Raw genomic sequence first — 22,451 nt, 5'->3', positions numbered from 1 at the left:
GTAAAGTACTGGGATATGATGGGCTGTTTTGTTTCAATGACCACCAGTGTACCAAGAAAGGACGTGTGAGTCCTTGTGAATGAAGTTATAGATAATGTGGGCATATCTTGTGATATCATGCATATGGTAGGCAGTGCTGGCACTGCATAGAGCCAAACCAGTTCTTTAGCAATTTTTTTCTTTTTCAGTATTGTGATTCTGCTACATCAGGATGGTTTCTTCCTTGATAGTCTGTTAGATCCTGATCTTCCTTCCTTCCTTTTTTTGCACCCATTCACTCTACCTTTAGTCTGACTTAACATGGACTGCCCACATTCTAGCATTGTACCAGAATGAATCCAGGACTTGTTTTGTTAATATTTTCTTCAGATGAACTTCAGTTTGCATGTACCCTATCAATGAAATGGAGCCTGCCATTTTATTTTAACAGAAAAGAGAGTAGCTAATGATTCCACTTAATATTGGCATGTATTATTACTGCCAGGTCTCTACATGATATGACTGACTCCAATTGAACATTCCTATAGCTTCCATTGCATAAAATTTCATCACAAATTGAGTGTCCAAAATCGTGAGGATTAGAATTATATAGAGTTTATGAAGTCCTAAACTCTATATTTTCAGCCAGGAAACCAATAGCTGAAAATTAATATTTTGGGCAGTATAAGGCCTTGAATGAACAAAATGCATGAATCATGTCTTTTTAAGCTATTATGTGTCATAAGACATGTCTGTCATATTGGCATTGGCAGCACTACCTTAAAAAACTTTACACAGTTAGCTGTCATGTGTTGCTGGTGGAGTATGAAGTGGACACTCCTGTCTTTCAAGAGGACAACAGCTGTGACCGTAGGCCTGTGCACTTACGTTGATGAACACTCGGGCACCCTATCACACCTTGAGTAGTCTGCAAAATCATATGACCTTAATCCCAAAGAATGTCTTGTGCTATTTACAACAGTGTGTGAAACCTAACAATCAACAGCCAAGCAAGTCAGCAGCTCTACAGGATCTAATCATCAATGAGTGACTTCAGCTGGATATGGCACAGCTGAAGAAATTTGTGGACTCTCTTCCTCACCGAATAGAGACCACCGTCAAGGCTACATGTGGTGTTAAATAGTGTTAGCGTGACACATCCTAAAAATTACCCATTCTCTTCCAGTGTGCTTATTTGCTGTGTAGTTCCCAAGGAAGCAAATACACTGACCAAAAATGTGAAGCACTCAGAAGGGAAGGAGGGAACAAAATGTAGCTTCACGGGTTGAGAGTGGACGTAATGTAAAATTTAAAAAGAATTTGGCAATATGAACTCACTTGTCAGCATGACATTACATCCCCTCTGCCCTGGATGCATACATTGATTCTTTGGGGAAGGGTATATTAAAGCCTTCCTGAGTAATCTTGTCCATAACTGTTGTAACTGGTCCTTGAGGTTCTGAATAATAGCACTGGATGGAGCTGACCTCTCAGCAGATCTCACAGATCTCTGAACGGATGTTGTCCAGGGCTTTGAAACGAGGCACCATGACACTGTGACATGAGAAATAACATGTAAGGCCACAGGATCTCTGTGCTGCACCTTTGTGCCACCAGAGGTCTCTCAGCCACAACCTGAAGTCATAACTAATGCCTCTCCACAACGTGATGTCAGGTTGGTCGGTCTGAGGGAGGGGACCAAACAGCAAGGTCATCGGTCCCCTCAGATTAGAGAAGGATGGGAACAAATCTGGCTCTGGCTTTTCAAAGGAACCATTCCAGCATTTGCCTGAAGCGATTTAGGGACATCATGAAGGCTGGATACAGGTTTGAATTGTAATCCTCCCAAATGCAATTCCAGTGTGCTAATCACTGCACCACCTCACTTGGTATGACATCAGGAATAACATGGCTGTTCCTCTGCAAAACATCCAGTTATTTATTTAATCCTGCATCATAAACATACATATTATACATAGTTATGGCTATAATACTTCTGTGCAAACCTTGCAGACTTCTAAAGCATTTTCTGTTCCTTCACAAAGTTCATTTTCTGTGCTGGAGGCTGCACACAGTCGGCATTGAAGCATATGATGAACAGCTCGGTCTTCTCCACAGTCACACTGAATATCATCTCGATCGGTGTAGCCTAGATCCTGGCAAATTAACCTTTGACTTCCAAGTCATTCATTTCTCATCGTAGCCAGGAAACTCTTTTCCAGCCAGGAGGAAGGTAGGTCATCGGCCTGCACAGCTGCAACCTAGTTTTTCAAAGTGGATCTAAACGCTGTCAGTGTTGCCAGGAAACTCCTCCTTGACTTCAATTGTTGGGGTGGGGTTCGTGACCATACAGAGGACATTTTTTCTCCTGTTCCACTTTCTTTCTTTACTCATTCACAGCTGATTCCTTTCAAACAGGAGCTGGTGCTATTCCTTTGAGGTGGTACAGCAATTTTCCAGGACAGGATTTTGAACAACCTGTTTGATTCTTCAGGTATCATTGAGACTATATCTACCTGTATGGAATGTGCTGAATTGTACCAAACAGGAGACGTAAACTCTGTCGCAGAATAGCACAGTGCCATTGCAACAGTTTGACTATCTAACTGTGATCTGTCCAGTTTCCATAGAAGATTGTTCCTGGTGGAAACTTCTGACTTGCAGTTCGTGCAGTGCTTCTTGAAAGCAAGTGATTTATGAAGTGTCACTCCTACACATTTTGAAGTCTCACAGTATTCCAGTTTGACACACTGGAAGAATGGGACCTACCCCAGGTCAGCGCCATACTCCCTAATTGTGGTCATCTGGGGAAGTGCAGAATTGTGATTCACTACTGACCACAGTGAGGCATGACCACAACATCTCATAACGTTAGCCACAGCCTACACACGGGATTGTAATTCCCTAGCGTGGCAGTGACAAAAAGTCCATAAGAGGAACCTTAGTGAAAAGTGAGATGACATTTTAGTTCACTAGTAAGTCCGTTTCACTGAGTTGAAGTCACTTCAGTCTATCGATAATAAAGTCAGCCAAGTTGCAAACATGATACGTGCACTTCCTCACAAAAGGTCTCAGTAGAGGGGCAAGATGTATTGCCAAATCATACATGGGGGTCATTGATATTACTGACGATCGGCCATAACGGAAGGAAGAAGGAAGAAACGTGGCCACTCATAATGTCAAGAAGATGAGGAGCTGTTCAGTTCCAGGGCGTTCCTTCCATACATTGGCAATCTTTCATCTAAAGTAGGCAGGATCCTAAGGAAGCATCAAGTTAAAGTAATCTTCCAGCCACTGTCGAAGATTAGTGCCTTCTCGGTTTGGTAAAAGACGATCTGGGTCTGCACAAGGCTGGGATCTACAAACTTCCTTGCAAGTGTGGCAAAGCTTGCATTGGTCAGACGACACACACAGTACATGAAAGGTGCATTGAACGTGAGGGCCACACTCACCTTTTGCAGCCCCGTAAGTCAGCCGTAGCTGATCATTGTATCACCACAGGACATGCTATGGATTTTTCCGCAACGAAAATCTTTGCCCCAGCGAGAAGCTTTTGGGATTCAGTAATTAAAGAATCTGTGGAGATATGCCTAGCACAAAATCTTATAAATCGTGACGGCGGTTTTCAACAGGACAAGGCTTGGGACCCGGTGATCTGTCTAATTTCTTCTGAGAGAAGACAGTTTATTTATAATGACATGTCTGGCGACATCTGACGTCTGTTTTTGGTGATGCAAGTGCGCATTCTTACAGAGGGCAGACATGTAGTTTTCACCTTTACGCATGCGCCTGTGCACCACAGATAGAACAGTATTTCCAGAGGTCGCAGATTTCTATAGAGGACACTCCTGTGATGGGTGCCAATGCCCATGCATTTATGTGCCAATTTTTGCTATAAAGCCAATGGCAGAAACTTGCAGTCTCCCTCAATTCCTCGATGCCCGCACCCTAACCCTGGCCATCAGTAAATACTTCCCCAATGCTCCCATCTCCCTTCTTATCCCTCGCAAGGACTCTTTCCTCATTAAATCCCCCAATGCTTCCTTCCACACTGATCTCCTCTCCCAAATCCCATGCATCCAATTTGGCCAACGAGCCACCCTCACCCCCTACCACATCCCGTCCTCTCCCCATCATCCTCAACCCCCCCAACGTCCACCAACCTTCACCGCCATGAACACGAAGCTTAGTTCCATGGTCACAGAGGCTGAGGTGTTGGCAGGACTCAACTCCCAGCCCAACATCGAAATCCACTCGGCCCGTCGCATCTTTAATGATGCCGGGCCGACTTGTCTAATGTGGATATTCACTGAATCCTCCTCCTCCACTGACCACCTCCTTACCGAGAGAGCCCTGATATACAATCGCCATCACAAAGTGGACCCCTCCCATTCCCCAGTCCAATTCTACCACTGCCAACGCTGCCTCAAGTACAATGACCATGTTACCTCCACCTGCAAGAACCCCCCTACCTGTCCCCACTGCAAAGCTTCACACTTCTTAAAGAACTGCCCCAACCTCACCTCTCCCCCCTCCTGCAACACCTACAATGAACCCCATCCTACCTACTCCTCAAAGTGTAAAGCAAAACCTCCTCCAATCACCCCTGAGCTCACCATCCCTGTCCGTCCCGTTGATGACCCCATCCACCCCAACAACTCGCTCCGTCCTCCTCCTACTGCATAGAACATCATTCGTTTCATCACCATTGTGCTCCCAAACATTCACCCCTTCCAGCACTCCCACACCCTTTCCCAAATCGCCCTCACTGCACGTTCCATCTTCCATCTTACCACCTATGCCATCTACTCCGACAACCAGGCTGACTTCACCTTCAACCCCCTCACCACCCTCGTCTAACTCTCCCCTCCCATGGCGCAACAACACTACAGTTTCCTGTACCATAATATTCGATCCCTGCCCACCCACTAACTTCTCTTCCTCCACACCCTCCATCAGCACCATGTGGATGCCTTCATCCTAAATGAAATCTTCCTTCAACCCCGGATCTCCATTTCCACAGTTCCTTACACCCTTCACCGCACCGATAACCCGTACCCTCTGGCGCGTGGTGGGGTTGCTATAGGCCGCCTCAATCACCTCCCTGTTCAGCCCCAACATCTCCTCAACAATCCTGACAAGCATCTCACCCTCAGCCTCTTCTTCGCCACCCTTACAGTCACCTGTGCCACCATTTATGCCCTCACACCCCCATCACGTACGATTTCCTGGCCCACATTGACCGCACCTTCTCCACCTACGTGATTGCCGCCGAGCTCAGTATCCACAGCCATGCTCCTGCCAATCTCCAGCAGTGGCATCGGTTTCTCACCACCCTTCAGAGAGACCTGGTTCCCCTGCTACAGTACACCTGACCCGAATCCAACACCACTCCCGATGTGATCCTTGCCTCTCCCAATCTCCTTGGGTGCATCACCACAGATGTCCTTGACCTCATTGGCAGTGACCATGCCCCCATTCTCCTCACTATCTCTAATAGTTGCCATCCCTGCCGCGCTCCTCGCCCTGACATCCCTCCTAAACTTGTCCATGATTACTCCCATGCCAACTGGAATGCCTACCGGGACTCAATTCACACCCGGGTCAAAGGCCACGACCTTACCCTCCAATCTCCTGATGACATCTGCTGCACTACTGCCTTCCTGCACCAGACCTTTTCTGACACCGTCACCACCCATATCCCTACCTAAACCATCCACCCTCACCGCCCAGCCCTGCTTCTAAAAGCCGTCTTTCTCCCTCGTTAATCCCGCCGCCTCTACCGCTCTTTTCTCCACACTCGTGACTGGGACACACTCTCATGCTACCGGCAATTACAACAACACCTCCGCAACCTGCTTACTGTGAAGAAACACGGGCATGGTGACAGACATGTACACAACTCAACACCACGCTCCCAATAAATTCTTCCAAGTATTGGTCTGTATTCCACCGCCTTACTGGGATCTGCCCCACCCCCCAGTACCTTCTCCTCTTTGATGACAGTCCCTTTCCTGACAACCTTAGTGAGGCCAACCACTTTGCCTCTCACCTATCTGATGTTTTTTCCATCCCAGATGATCCCCAATTTGATTATTCCCTCTTCCCTGACATCATCGACCGTACGAATACCTCTGTTCCTTCCCTTGCTCCTAGCTTCCAGTACTTGGGCCACACACCACCACCTGAACTTAACATTTCCATCAGCCTCACACTCCGCACTAAACGCAACACTGCTCCCGGCCATGACCGCGTTACCTACCGCCACCTCAAACACTGCCCTCCCTCCTTCCTCGCGGTCCTTGCCACCCTCTACAACATAATCCTTGCTGCTGGCTTCTACCCCAACCTGTGGAAAACCTCTTGTATCCTGATGCTCTCCAAACCCAACAAGCCTCCATCTGATGCCTCTTCCTATCGCCCTATATGTCTCACCTCAGTGTTCAGCAGCTCTTGGAATCCATCCTTACCCGATGCGTCCATCATCACCTCCACAGAAACCACCTCCTCTCCAACACCCAATGTGGCTTTTGACCTTGCTTCTCTGCCAATGACCAACTCCTACACCTCACTCATCTCCTGTGCCTCCAGCTTAACTCCCGTCGATCCGCCATTTTTGTCTCCCTCGACCTCGAAAAGGCCTATGACCATGTCTGGCATCACGGTCTCCTGTTTAAACTCTAGACCTACGTCTTCCTGTCAACTACGTCCATCGGATTGCCTCCTTTCTCTCCAACCGCCCCTCCTACATTACCATCCATAGCACCAATTCCTGCACCTTCTACCCCTCTGAAGGTGTGCCCCAGGGCTCTGTCCTCTCCTCTCTCCTCTACCTCCTGTACACGGCGGACATGGCCCAAACCCCCCCCCCCCTCCAGTACACCTCCTGCAGTATGCCGATGACATCGCATTCCTTGCCCCCACTCCTACCCTCCAACAGTCCCAACGCCTTCTCCAGAATCACCTTGACCTTTTTGCCGCATGGTGTCACCAGTTGCTCCTGAAAATCAATCCTTCCGAGACCCAGGCAATCATTGTAGGTCTTACCACTCGCTCCTTCTGGCTCTTTGATTTTTCCTTTACCATCTGCACCCATCCTGTGGACATTGGGGTTGAACCTCTCTACCATCTTCCACACCTACAGATCCTTAATCTGTCCCATCCTCTGTTATGCCAGTCCCACCTGGATATCCTCCCCCCCCAATTCTATAAGTCCCTCCAGATCCTCGAGTGCCATGCACTCCGCATCGCCTTCCAAATACGCCTCCCGTCCCCAACGTGGATCCTCTACGACCTGATTCCTTTCCCCCATCTGCTCCTCTTCATTGAACATATCCGCATACTCTACACCTCCTGCCGCCTTGATCCCCCTCATACCCTGGTTGCTCCTGTCCTCTCCAACCCCCGCCCTCTGCCGCACCTTCACTGTTGTGTCCCCCCTACCCTCCATCTCTACACCCTTCATCTCCTTCCATCAACTCCCCCTCCAGGATTATGCCCTCTCTCCCTCCATTTATCCCTCCTATCAACTCTGATCCTCACCTCCCCATCCTTTCCTTTGTCCTTTCCATGGACTCCCTCTTCCCCCCCCCCCATTCCATCCTGTTTTTTTCGCCGCCTATCCTCTCTCTGCCTCCCTTCTCTCCCCTGAGTCCTTTCTGCTCTCCCCTTCACTGCCTTTCCCACTCCTTCTCGCATCTTCTCAGCCCCCCCCCCCCTTTTCTATGTCCCATCCCTCCATCGGCTGCCCCCTTTTTCTTTTCCTCTCCTCCCCCCTTTTCCCTGTCATAGGTCCGGGTCCTTCCCTCCCCCCCCCTCCCCCCCCCCAATCTGCCGCCGTGTCAACTGTATAGTGCTGTTATAAGTGAGTGTTCAGTGTTGTGCGTCCCCTGTCAGTGTTGTGAACAGCCACCATAGTGTCACTAGTTGTGTTTTTTTTTTCATTTCGTGCGAACAGAAACCAGACTGTCACCAGGTTTTCGAATTGTGACTGTCTACTTCTTCATCCGCATCATCACCGCAGCGTTTTTATATTCTAAATTCCACAACTTACCGCCATTTTACAGTTTTTCACAATGTCACCGTTCTATCGCCGGTTTTTCTTGTTTGTTTCTGTTCTCATTATGTTTTTTAACTTTTCTGTAGGCTGTAAAGCAGTATACTACGCTGCTGCCAGCCGCCCAAGTCCCCTCTGGGGGGGGGGGGGGGGGGATTAAAATCCAATAAAAAAAAAACTTGCAGTCTCCAGTGATTGACACTCACTTGAAGATGGCTGGACGATTGCCAGCCGAAATATCGTGGCAAGAAGTCAACATGATCCAGTTGCAATCCCGGAACCTCATCAAACATTCAGTTTGTTGGGAAAGCTTCAAGAATCACAGGCCATTAATTGTTTCCATATGGCAGGCGCTTCTGTGAAGAGGTTATGATGATGATGATGTTCAGTTTGTGGGGTGCTCAAATGCACGGTCCTCAGCACCCGTACAAAGTTCCAATTTTTACACAGTCCAATTTTTTTACACAGTCCAGTATAGTGACTGTCATGAATAACAAGGACGACCATGATGATGAAATGATGAGGACAACACGAACACCCAGTCCCCAGGCAGAGAAAATCCTGAACCCAGCTGGGAATTGATTTGGGAGACCCCACGATCCGAAGGGGTTACAAGGCGCTGTGTGCACGAGGCAGCGATCTTCCATTGTGATTGTCAGATGTGGTCGACCAGAACCTCGATGATGGCTACGCCTGCCCTCACATTTCTGTACAGTCCAACATTGGTCCACTGTCACATCCAAATGCACCATAAATCTGGATGCTGCACGAATCGACCTGCCAGCCAAATGGAGATCTACAATGAGGCCTCTTTCTCACTCTGTCACACTTTCTCAGACGAGTATGTGGGATCTCCGTGTCCTCCACAGCGATTACTCAAATTCTGAGGCTGTTCACGTCCCTTATGTAACCTACCAGGCGTGGTAATAACATTAAACATGAGAAACGCTGATGTTGGCTGCCGGCTGTTCTAACTGTCAGAGAGTATTGTAAGTCCAATCGTTTACACCCAATGATGTGTTAAGGCGCGTTTACATTGACCTAAGAACATGTTTTTGTTGGGAACATTGTGTGCAACTTGTTCGCTCAACATGTTGGCAACATTGTTTGTTGTTCGCATTCCAGTTTACACTAGTGACCAACATTTCTACATACTCGCATAGTCTGCTGCGGTGAACTGATAGGTTACTTGGTGTATTCACACCAAGAGATACGCTATGTCAACTGAAGAGAAAGAATTAATGACATTTGGTGCTGCATTAATAATACTTAACGAAATGAACAGACGAAGAAAACTACGTAGTTGTCGTTGGTGGACCAAAACATACTATAGAAGACGTGTTGGGAATGACGTGCTTTGTGAGCTGAATTTGGAAGATGGACTTCACTAGGATGTCGCCGTCAGATTTTGAAATGTTGTTGAATATTATAGGACCAGTTGTTTAAAATAAAGACATAAATTTCAGAAAAGCAATCCCTGTGAACCAAAGACTTGCTGTTACTCTTCGTTTTCTGGCATCAGGAGACTCCTATCAAAGCCAGCCATACCTCAAATAGTTCCATATCATCCAGGAAACGTAGATATTTAAATCCAAACCACTTCGTTTCGTAAAGTCTGTCAGTACTAAATCCAGATTTTTTACTTTCCTCTACTTTTCTTTTCTCTCGTCGGTACTGAGACAAGAGAGATATATTTTTTTTTGTCCACGTCACTGCTGCTGGTGCCAAGCGCCGCAGCAACTTTTTGTAATGAATCACGTTTGATTTTAGTATTTTTGTAACCTGCGCAACGTACATTCCACAGGGACTCCTCTGCCTCATAGAGCGATATCAATTGGAAAATTTTGTCTCGTCACCACTCCATTTCAAATAAAAATTTAGGGACATAAAATAAACGCACCACTACACTCCAGCAAAGCAAACACCAGAACACTCACTCAGAGCAAACGAACACTAGCGCTGCGTAACGGAATTCAGTGGTAGCAGGCCACGAACAATATTTCTTTGATCTCTACCGACGCAGCCGTGGAACATTGATTTTGTGTTGCGAACATGTTGTGAACATCAGTAGTCCATAACTAGCCACGAACAATATTGCGAACAATGTTGCGAACTCGGTGTAAACGCGCCTTTACACTGACATCTGACCATGTCTTCTGGGCGCTTCACCTCTTTTGCAGGCATTGTATGCACAGTGATGTCCTCTGCTGTTGAGACACTGCACGAAGTGAGAGCAGGAGGCGTGACTCCCTTGGTTCAGTGGAGACTCACCCCGCAGGTAGCTGTGGCACTTGAGCACCATGAGTGGCCGCGTGCGCCCGCCGATGGCGAACTGCAGCGACTCCGGCGCCACGGAGTCCCGCCTTTCCATGGCCTCCCCCAGCTCGTCCGCCAGCGACGGCTGCACCATCGCCATCACGGCAGCTGCAGGAAACAAAAACACCAGTGTAGAGAACGAGCAAACTGAGGTAACTTTATGTCCCTGCTATGTTTCGTACACACATATAACTCTTCTGCGCACTTCTGCTGGGTGGGACGGGACACCAAGTAAAGTGTTTAAAGCAGTATATGACATAATAGCACCCCCACTAGCTAAAATAATCAACCAATCTTTTGAACAGGGGTGCTTTCCTGATGTGTTAAAATACAACGAAGTGAGACCTCTGTTCAAGAAAGGGTCGAGGGAAGGTATGGGAAACTATCGCCCTATTTCTATTCACCCAATCCTGTCAAAAGTGTTAGAGAAAGTAGCTGCAAATTAGATCAAAAATTTTATCGTAAAAAATGATATTATTGTAAGTAACCAATTTGGATTCCATCAAGGAAAAAACACACTGGATGCAGTAAATAACTTTATTGAGAATATATGCAAATCATTGGATCAGAGGAGTAAAGTCGCACGTATGTTCTGTGATCTTTCAAAAGCATTTGACTCGGTGAACCATGACTTGCTTATCTACAAATTAAACAAATATGGGATTAAGGACAAAGCTCTGAAATGGCTCACATCATACATGCACAACAGAAAGCAAAGGGTAAGTGTCACATCAAATGCAGTGAATTATTATTCTAAATGGAGTACAGTATCACAAGGTGTGCCTCAAGGCTCCATTTTGGGGCCAATTCTGTTCCTATTCTATGTAAATGACTTGCCCATAAATATAAATTCCCCGTCACTTCTGTTTGTGGATGATACTTCTGTTTTAATTGAAGCTGATGCAGAAAAAAATTCAGAGCTCCATTGTGAGCACAATGGGTACTCTCTGAAACTGGTTCCAGTTAAATGGCTTGAAACTGAACATTGCAAAAGCCAATTTGGTACATTTCAAAACCAAACATTTGAAATGTGTGGATCTTAAAATACATCATCACAATCATCCTATGGAAGAAGTTAACACAGTCAAATTCCTAGGACTAAATGTGGACAACAACTTAAACTGGAGTACACATATTGAGTTCCTATCAAATAAACTAAGCATCTTTGCATTTGCAATGCAAATACTAGCAAACTCTACTGACATGAGTACACGAAAAATAGCATATCATAGTTATTTTGAATCTGTCATTAGGTATGGTATCATTTTCTGGGGAAATTCAAGTAAAGTATCTCAAATACTGAAACTGCAAAAGAAAATTATAAGATACATGTATAGTGCACAACAAACAGAATCTTGTCGCCCATTATTTTGGATCCTGCAAATCCTAACAGTTCCCTCCATATACATTTATGAAATTATAATCTTTGTACACAGCAGACAAAAATTATTTGAGGAAAATCATTTTTACCACACATACAACACAAGAAATAAAAATAATTTTATGTTACCCACACACCATTTGAAATTATATGCACGAACTCCACAGTATATGGGGATGACAATATATAACAAGCTAATGGGCAAAAATATGTTTAATATGAAGCCAGAGAGTCTAAAAATAAGGCTACAGCAGATTCTGTGAGAGAAATGCTACTATTCAGTAGAAGAATTCATAGAGTATGACATGATAATTTGAGCAAGGGGTAATTAATTGTTAGTCTTTTATTGTATGTGTAACAAAAATATATTATCATTATGATACCATTTGTTAAAATCAGGTGTTGTATGTATATGGTAAAACTTTACCAAAATTTTGACGTGTCTCCTGTACCTGAATCAAATGATTTAGATTACGTACGTTATGAGAATAATAAACCACAATTCACAATACGCGGTGATCGGAGTTGACAAATGAATGAAAACTTTACATTATTAAATGACGCCTTTGCAAGACTATGAAATAAAATATTATTCATCTTGAGGTTGAAGCTCACTCTTGTGTACGTGTCTGATTTAAAATAAATTTGTTTTTGGATAGGGTCCATCTTGAGCATTCAAAGTTTTTTTCTTCTTTTCATACAGACATGTTGCGCTGAAGTTACAGCATCATCAGTGGGTTTCTTACTTTATTTTCCGAAATGCCTGGTACGACGTTGAAATATTCATTTTGAGGTTGAAGCTCACTCTGTTCAAATGGTTCAAATGGCTCTGAGCACTATGGGACTTAACTGCTGATGTCATCAGTCCCTTAGAAATTAGAACTACTTAAGCCTAACTAACCCAAGGACATCACACACATCCATGCCCGAGGCAGGATTCGAAACTGCGACCGTAGCAGTCACGCAGTTCTAGACTGAGGCGCCTAGAACCGCTCGGCCACAACGGCCGGCCATCTTCGTATTCTATTGTATTGTATTGAACTGAGGACCTAGAAACAATGGAGAGGCTTCGTCCCCACTTAGCCCTCAGTGGTTCACAACCCTTCAACATGCTACAGCAGTCCACTCACCCCACGCCGTTCACACTGAATCCAGGGTTACTGTCCGGTTCCACCCCCTGTTGACCCCCCGGGAACGTCTCACACCAGCCGAGTGTAACCCCAATGTTTGCGTGGTAGAGTAACTATGGTATACGCGTACGTGGAGACAGTGTCTGCCCAGTAATGGCTGATATAGTGTAACTGACTCCCCCCATGATCCATGGACCTTGCCGCTGCTGGGGAGGCTTCCGTGCCTCAGCGATACAGATGGCCGTACCGTAGGTGCAACCACAACGGAGGGGTATCTGTTGAGAGGCCAGACAAACGTGTGGTTCCTGAAGAGGGGCAGCAGCCTTTTCGGTAGTTGCAAGGGCAACAGTCTGGATGATTGACTGATCTGGCCTTGTAACAATAACCAAATCGGCCTTGCTGTGCTGGTACTGCGAACGGCTGAAAGCAAGGGGAAACTACAGCCGTAATTTTTCCTGAGGGCATGCAGCTTTACTGTATGGTTAAATGATGATGGCTTCCTCTTGGGTAAAATATTCCGGAGGTAAAATAGTTCCCCATTCGGATCTCCGGGCGGGGACTACTCAAGGGGACGTCGTTATCAGGAGAAAGAAAACTGGCGTTCTACGGATCGGAGCGTGGAATGTCAGATCCCTTAATCGAGCAGGTAGGTTAGAAAATTTAAAAAGGGAAATGGATAGGTTAAAATTAGATATAGTGGGAATTAGTGAAGTTCGGTGGCAGGAGGAACAAGACTTTTGGTCAGGTGAATACAGGGTTATAAATACAAAATCAAATAGGGGTAATGCAGGAGTAGGTTTAATAATGAATAAAAAAAATAGGAGTGCGGGTAAGCTACTACAAACAGAATAGTGAACGCATTATTGTGGCCAAGACAGACACGAAGTCCATGCCTACTACAGTAGTACAAGTTTATATGCCAACTAGCTCTGCAGATGATGAAGAAATTGATGAAATGTGTGATGAGATAAAAGAAATTATTCAGATAGTGAAGGGAGACGAAAATTTAATGGTCATGGGTGACTGGAATTCGAGTGTAGGAAAAGGGAGAGAAGGAAACATAGTAGGTGAATATGGATTGGGGGTAAGAAATGAAAGAGGAAGCCGTCTGTTAGTATCATAGCAAACACTTGGTTCAAGAATCATAACAGAAGGTTATATACATGGGAGAACCCTGGAGATACTAAAAGGTATCAGATAGATTATATAATGGTAAGACAGAGATTTAGGAACCAGGTTTTAAATTGTAAGACATTTCCAGGGGCAGATGTGGACTCTGACCACAATCTATTGGTTATGAACTGTAGATTAAAACTGAAGAAACTGCAAAAAGGTGGGAATTTAATGAGATGGGACCTGGATAAACTGAAAGAACCAGAGGTTGTAGAGAGTTTCAGGGAGAGCATAAGGGAACAATTGACAGGGATGGGGGAAAGAAATACAGTAGAAGAAGAATGGGTAGCTCTAAGGAATGAAATAGTGAAGGCAGCAGAGGATCAAGTAGGTAAAAAGACGAGGGCTAGTAGAAATCCTTGGGTAACAGAAGAGATACTGAATTTAATTGATGAAAGGAGAAAATACAAAAATGCAGTAAGTGAAGCAGGCAAAAAGGAATACAAACGTCTCAAAAATGAGATCGACAGGAAGTGCAAAATGGCTAAGCAGGGATCGTTAGAGGACAAATGTAAGGATGTAGAGGCTTATCTCACTAGGGGTAGAATAGATACTGCCTACAGGAAAATTAAAGAGACCTTTGGGGAAAAGAGAACCACTTGTATGAATATCAAGAGCTTAGATGGAAACCCAGTCCTAAACAAAGAAGGGAAAGCAGAAAGGTGGAAGGAGTATATAGAGGGTCTATACAAGGGCGATGTACTTGAGGACAATATTATAGAAATGGAAGAGAATGTAGATGAAGATGAAATGGGAGATACGATATTGCGTGAAGAGTTTGACAGAGCACTGAAAGACCTGAGTCTAAACAAGGCCCCAGGAGTAGACAACATTCCATTAGAACTACTGACAGCCTTGGGCGAGCCAGTCCTGACAAAACTCTACCATCTTATGAGCAAGATGTATCAGATAGGCGAAGTACCTTCAGACTTCAAGAAGAATATAATAATTCCAATCTCAAAGAAAGCAGGTGTTGACAGATGTGAAAATTACCGAACAACCAGTTTAATAAGTCACGGATGCAAAATACTAACGCGAATTCTTTACAGATGAATGGAAAAACTGGTAGAAGCCGACCTCGGGGAAGATCAGTTTGGATTCCGTAGAAATATTGGAACACGTGAGGCAATACTGACCTTACGACGTATCTTAGAAGAAAGATTAAGGATAGGCAAACCTACGTTTCTAGCATTTGTAGACTTAGAGAAAGCTTTTGACAATGTTGACTGGAATTCTCTCTTTCAAATTCTAAAGGTGGCAGGGGTAAAATACAGGGAGCGAAAGGCTATTTACAATTTGTACAGAAACCAGATGGCAGTTATAAGAGTCGAGGGGCATGAAAGGGAAGCAGTGGTTGGGAAGGGAGTGAGACAGGGTTGTAGCCTCTCCCCATTGTTATTCAATCTGTATATTGAGCAAGCAGTAAAGGAAACAAAAGAAAAATTCGGAGTAGGTATTAAAATCCATGGAGAAGAAATAAAAACTTTGAGGTTCGCCGATGACATTGTAATTCTGTCAGAGACAGCAAAGGACTTGGAAGAGCAGTTCAATGGAATGGATGGTGTCTTGAAAGGAGGATATAAGATGAACATTAACAAAAGCAGAACGAGGATAATGGAATGTAGTCGAATTAAGTCGGGTGATGCTAAGGGAATTAGATTAGGAAATGAGACACTTAAAGTAGTAAAGGAGTTTTGCTATCTGGGGAGCAAAATAACTGATGATGGCCGAAGTAGAGAAGATATAAAATGTAGACTGGCAATGGCAAGGAAAGCGTTTCTGAAGAAGAGAAATTTGTTAACATCGAGTATAGATTTAAGTGTCAGGAAGTCGTTTCTGAAAGTATTTGTATGGAGTGTAGCCATGTATGGAAGTGAAACATGGACAATAAATAGTTTGGACAGGAAGAGAACAGAAGCTTTCGAAATGTGGTGCTACAGAAGAATGCTGAAGATTAGATGGGTAGATCACATAACTAATGAGGAGGTATTGAATAGAATTGGGGAGAAGAGGAGTTTGTGGCACACCTTGACGAGAAGAAGGGACCGGTTGGTAGGACATTTTCTGAGGCATCAAGGGATCACAAATTTGGCATTGGAGGGCAGCGTGGAGAGTAAAAATCGTAGAGGGAGACCAAGAGATGAATACACTAAGCAGATTCAGAAGGATGTAGTTTGCAGTAGGTACTGGGAGATGAAGAAACTTGCACAGGATAGGGTAGCATGGAGAGCTGCATCAAACCAGTCTCAGGACTGAAGACCACAACAACAACAACAGTGTAACTCAGGCGGAATAAGGGGAACCAGCTCGAATTCGCCGAGGCAGATGGAAAACCGCCTTAAAAACCATCCACAGACTGGCCGGTACACCGGACCCCGACACTAATCCACCAGGCGGATTCGTGCCGGGGACCGGCACGCCTTCCCGCCCGGAAAGCAGTTAGTTAGACCGCACGGCTAACTTGGCGGGCGTACTCATGTTTGCTCAGAGCAGATCCTATCCAGAAACAAGTTTTATTGGTTGCTAGCGATAAACTGTAGTTACTGGGCTGTTTTTAACACACTGACCTTTTATTCGGGAGAGTGCAGGCTGTAATCTACATCGTGCTACATTACTTTAGCTTTTCCACGATTTCCGTAAAGTACTTGCCCTAAGGCCAAGGCCGACTACAAGTCCCATCCTTGTCAAACTAGAAGATTAAAACTGTGTGCTGGACGACATGGTTCAAATGACTCTGAGCACTATGTGACTTAACATCTGAGGTCATTCGTCCCCTAGAAATTAGAACTACTTAAACCTAACTAACCTAAGGACATCACACACATCCATGCCCAATTCGAACCTGCGACAGTAGCAATCGCGTGGTTCCGGACTGAAGTGCCTAGAACCGCTCGGTCACCGCGGCCGGCGCTAGGCGAGACTGGAACGCAAAGGCATTAGCGGAAGTGAAGCTGTGAGGAAGGATCGATTAGTCTGTAAGAGCTTTTCGCGAAAAAGGCAACAATCCGTTATCAAATCCCAGTTTGGCACACAGTTTTCATTTGCCAGGAAGTTTCACTGCTATTACTTCGTTCGGTCCTTTAAAGAGCATAGAGAAGCATTAGTTGTTATTACCTTCCGATGACTGTCACTATGGGTCTGTGGTCTTTCTAGTGTCCATGTCTTTTTGAGTTTCGGACTGTTAGTTATTTGGATGTGAACTCGCGAGAGTCAGTCCAAATCTGTAAGCAGTCCATGTAATTCCAGTGAGTCCACAGCAGCTTCCATGTCGTCTGGATGGGTGTTGGCTGCGGTATTCTGTGGTATGTCGGGTCCCGTTTATGGTAGGGTAGATTTTATTTAGTTAATTGTCTGTCTTCCAGTCGTGCTTTATTATCTGCCTTTTCTCTGTGTTCCGATCTGCACAGTTCCGTCTGGATCGTTGTTGAAATGGAAAAAGCTATCGGCTCACACACTTTTAAGAACACAAGCATTCCTTAAGGTTATCTGTACTGGCTCACTCAGTGGCTTTGCTTTTTTTTTCTTTTCAAGCAACCAATACACTGCTCATACGAGTTCTGGAAAGTCCCCCCGCCCTCCCCCCCACTCTCCAGCCCACCATCCCCGGATATTCTTCATTGACATTTTTCTAACTTAAGCTTCTCGTGAAGTACGAAAGCCCTCGCAACGCTTGCAACCGGAAGATGTGAGCCTGTCATTAGCAACTATTCCTGCCACTTTTATATCTTTACTTTCTGTTATTGTACCGGGTGATCAAAAAGTCAGTATAAATTTGAAAACTGAATAAATCACGGAATAATGTAGATGGACAGGTACAAATTGACACACATGCTTGGAATGGCATGGGATTTTATTAGAACCAAAAAACTACCAAATGTCTGACAGATGGCGCTTCATCTGATCAGGATAGCAATAATTAGCACAACAAAGTAAGACAAAGCAAAGATGATGTTTTTTACAGGAAATGCTCAATATGTCCACCATCATTCCTCAACAATAGCTGTAGTCGAGGAATAATGTTGTGAACAGCACTGTAAAGCATGTCCGGCGTTATGGTGAGGCATTGGCGTCGGATGTTGTCTTTCAGCATCCCGAGAGATGGCGGTCGATCACGATACGCTTGCGACTTCAGGTAACGCCAAAGCCAATAATCACACAGACTGAGGTCTGGGGACCTGGGAGGCCAAGCATGACGAAAGTGGCGGCTGAGCACACGATCATCACCAAACGACGCGCGTAAGAGATCTTTCACGCATCTACCAATATGGGGTGGAGCGTCATCCTGCATTTTGGTTCTAATAAAACCCCATATCATTCCAAGCATGTGTGTAAATTTTCACCTCTCTATCTACATTATTGCGTGGTTTATTAAGTTTTCAAATTTATACTGACTTTTTGATCACCCGGTACTTATCCACATATCTCCATTGCAGTCGCACCACCGAGGGTTAGGCAGCTTTCAATCCTTTTATTTCCGCAGTACCACTGTTGTTAATTCCGGATCTCGGAAGTTTGATAACAAACATACAGGTCTTCTGTTCTTACATCTAACAATGCTCGACTCAGTGTCACTTGTAGGCCATTCATAGGAACAACGTTTCAAGCACATCTTTCAATATTTCTCTACGGCGTTTCTTTATGGGCTGAAATAAAGGATAAAGCTTCAAGTTATACCTATTAAATTCATTCGCTCATTCACGCTGTTTAACTACACATACAAAGTAGATAATGTGTAACATTTCTCGAATGATCACTTAGCATTTAATTTAGGTATGTCGTTGCATATTACGAGGGCAGTTCAATAAGTAATGCAACACATTTTTTTTTATCGGCCAATTTTGGTTGAAAAAACCGGAAATTTCTTGTGGAATATTTTCAAACATTCCCGCTTCGTCTCGTATAGTTTCATTGACTTCCGACAGGTGGCAGCGCTGTACGGAGCTGTTAAAATGGCGTCTGTAACGGATGTGCGTTGCAAACAATGGGCAGTGATCGAGTTTCTTTTGGAGGAAAACCAGGGCATCTCAGATATTCATAGGCGCTTGCAGAATGTCTACGGTGATCTGGCAGTGGACAAAAGCACGGTGAGTCGTTGGGCGAAGCGTGTGTCATCATCGCCGCAAGGTCAAGCAAGACTGTCTGATCTCCCGCGTGCGGGCCGGCCGTACACAGCTGTGACTCCTGCAATGGCGGAGCGTGCGAACACACTCGTTCGAGATGATCGACGGATCACCATCAAACAACTCAGTGCTCAACTTGACATCTCTGTTGGTAGTGCTGTCACAATTGTTCACCAGTTGGGATATTCAAAGGTTTGTTCCCGCTGGGTCCCTCATTGTCTAACCGAACACCATAAAGAGCAAAGGAGAACCATCTGTGCGGAATTGCTTGCTCATCATGTGGCTGAGGGTGACAATTTCTTGTCAAAGATTGTTACAGGCGATGAAACATGGGTTCATCACTTCGAACCTGAAACAAAACGGCAATCAATGGAGTGGCGCCACACCCACTCCCCTACCAAGAAAAAGTTTAAAGCCATACCCTCAGCCGGTAAAGTCATGGTTACAGTCTTCTGGGACGCTGAAGGGGTTATTCTGTTCGATGTCCTTCCCCATGGTCAAACGATCAACTCTGAAGTGTATTGTGCTACTCTTCAGAAATTGAAGAAACGACTTCAGCGTGTTCGCAGGCACAAAAATCTGAACGAACTTCTCCTTCTTCATGACAACGCAAGACCTCACACAAGTCTTCGCACCCGAGAGGAGCTCACAAAACTTCAGTGGACTGTTCTTCCTCATGCACCCTACAGCCCCGATCTCGCACCGTCGGATTTCCATATGTTTGGCCCAATGAAGGACGCAATCCGTGGGAGGTACTACGCGGATGATGAAGAAGTTATTGATGCAGTACGACGTTGGCTCCGACATCGACCAGTGGAATGGTACCGTGCATGCATACAGGCCCTCATTTCAAGGTGGCGTAAGGCCGTAGCATTGAATGGAGATTACGTTGAAAAATAGTGTTGTGTAGCTAAAAGATTGGGGACTAACCTGGTGTATTTCAATGCTGAATAAAACAACCCCTGTTTCAGAAAAAAAAGGTGTTGCATTACTTATTGAACTGCCCTCGTATTAAAAGGGTTTTCTTCATAGCCATAGCAAAACAGAGTTACAAGTTTGTGTTTACCTAAACATGTCGAGCTAAGTTGTGGTGGCCACTGTGGGCTAACAGGTAGAGCACTAGAATCTGCCTCTGGAGGTCTGAAGTTCAATTGTGGGTGTGGTGGAGATTTTTTCTCCCTCCAGGACGACCCCGGATCCACTGAGCCTACTGCGAAAATGAGTACTGAGTACTTTTCCTGGAGGTAAAAGGCGGCGGGCGATGGGATCGTCGCCCTTGCCTCCTAGTGGTGCGGCGAGTAGAAATGCTGCACTCTACTTGTAGTCAGGCCGACAGCCCGGTCACGAGCTTCCACCACAGATTTTACCTTTACCTTTAGATGCCACTTAGTTTTCTTCAATGGGTACCTGTTGCTGTCTAAAATCTACATTTAATGCAACACATCATTGTAATTGTAACAGACCTGCTGTGGGCCTTGTCACATCTTGGTTCGTCTTACCGCAGTTTTTGTTAATAAAAGAATGACTTCCAGTAGGAGTCACTTTCATTCTGCCAACAGCCTTGAAGAGGATGGTGGAACAGAGTTTCACTGTACCCCCTGTCGTGAATGTGATTTTAGAGTTGAAATATTGCATTAAATTGACATTGTACATAAGTTCTGTCTTGGGAAGGCAGAGGAAGTGTTGGCGCCATCGTTTCTCACGCAGTGTCGGCACGGCGCCGTACTGCACACAGGCGATGCACGCGCATGCGCGCGTGACTCGGGTTCCATACTGAGCGTGTCACCGCAGTGTAAGCGCCTCGTGATTTGACCTAATGCGCCAATGTTCACACACAGGCTCACTATGGACCTCAGAGGGAATCTTCCAGAAACTTGAGGGACGCTATAAACAGTGGACCCGCCCTAAAACGAGACACAAACACAGTCTGGTAATCGTCTGTGGCGCTACCTCTGTGTCGGTCGTCGCCTAGCTGCGGACTTGGAATATTTGAGCGGCTGTCTGCGGTACTGACAAGGGAACCTCCCCATCGCAACCCCCTCAGACTTAGCTATAAGTTGGAACAGTGGATAGGCCTTGAAAAACTTAACACAGATAAATCGAGAAAACAGGAAGAAGTTGTGTGGAACTATGAAAAAATAAGCAAAATACAGAAACTGAGTAGTCCACGTGCAACATATGCAACTTCAAGGGTCATGTGCAGTCAGGAGCGTCGTGGTCCTGTGGTTAGCGTGAGAAGCTGCCGAATGGGAGGTCCATGGTTCAAGTCCTCCCCTGAGTGAAAAATTTACTTCCTTTATTTTCGCAAAGTTATGATCTGTCCGTTCTTTCATTGGCGTCTCTGTTCACTGTAATAAGTTTAGTGTCTGTGTTTTGCGACCCCACCGCAAAACCGTGCGATTAGTATACGAAAGGACGTGCCTCTCCAATGGGAACTGAAAACATTTCATCGCAAGGTCATAGGTCAACCGATTCCTCCACAGGAAAACACGTCTGATGTATTCTATACGATACTGCTGACGGCATGTGCGTCACATGACAGTAATATGTTGTCGACCCACCTAACTTGTACACTTGGCGAATGGATAAAAAGATTCTTCTACCTTGCCCGATTTAGGTTTTCTTGTGGATGTGATTATCACTCCCAAAAAAGTGATCGCATCGGACGGACAGACGGACAGATAATAATTGTCTGAAAACAAAAAATTAAAATTTTCAGTCGAGGGAAGAATTGAACCAAGGACCTCTCACTCGTGAGCTGCTCACGCTATCCACAGGACCACGGCGCTCCTGGCTGCACATTGCCCTTGAGGTAGTATATGTTGTACGTGGACTACTCAGTTAGTATATTTTGCTAATTTTTTTCATAGTTCCACATAACTTCTTCCTGTTTTCTCGACTGATCTGTGTTCAGTTTTTCAAGGCCTATCCACTCTGCCAACTTATAACTAAATCTGAGGGGGGTGCGATGGGGAGGTTCCCTTGTGAGAAGACAGAGCCGGGACCGCGAGAGCGCAGGCAGTTGATTAGTAGAGTTTTTCACACCGCATACGGTAATAACAGGTCTCCAGTCAGAGCAACTCTATTCGGTAGTGCCGGCAGAAGAACTCCATTGAACTTTGGTTGTTCGGAGTTTCAGTTGGTACCGAGTTTCCTCGATGAGTTTCGCCGAGTCACTGAAACGCTCGTTAGCTTCTAGGTTCTTTACAGGGTGGAGTCCCGCAATCTGCCTACATGAAAGTCATTCTTCGTTTACATCGATCGTGGTAAGCCCTTTTGAGTCAGAACATGTCCTC

General features: G+C 45.3%; 1 protein-coding gene across 1 annotated transcript in view; it reads right to left on the bottom strand.

Annotated features, from left to right (window-relative positions):
- Positions 1-22,451, bottom strand: part of LOC126260729 (JNK-interacting protein 1) — a 380,152-nt gene that overhangs the window by 113,469 nt on the left and 244,232 nt on the right. The window contains exon 3 of the mRNA XM_049958067.1: positions 10,307-10,459. Coding sequence (XP_049814024.1) covers positions 10,307-10,459 — 153 coding nt within the window. The remainder of the gene's footprint in view (positions 1-10,306; positions 10,460-22,451) is intronic.

This window comes from Schistocerca nitens, chromosome 5, assembly GCF_023898315.1.
Source record: "Schistocerca nitens isolate TAMUIC-IGC-003100 chromosome 5, iqSchNite1.1, whole genome shotgun sequence".
Taxonomy (NCBI): domain Eukaryota; kingdom Metazoa; phylum Arthropoda; class Insecta; order Orthoptera; family Acrididae; genus Schistocerca; species Schistocerca nitens.
Note: the sequence above shows the minus strand (reverse complement) of the source record. Positions and strands in the feature narration are given on the sequence as shown.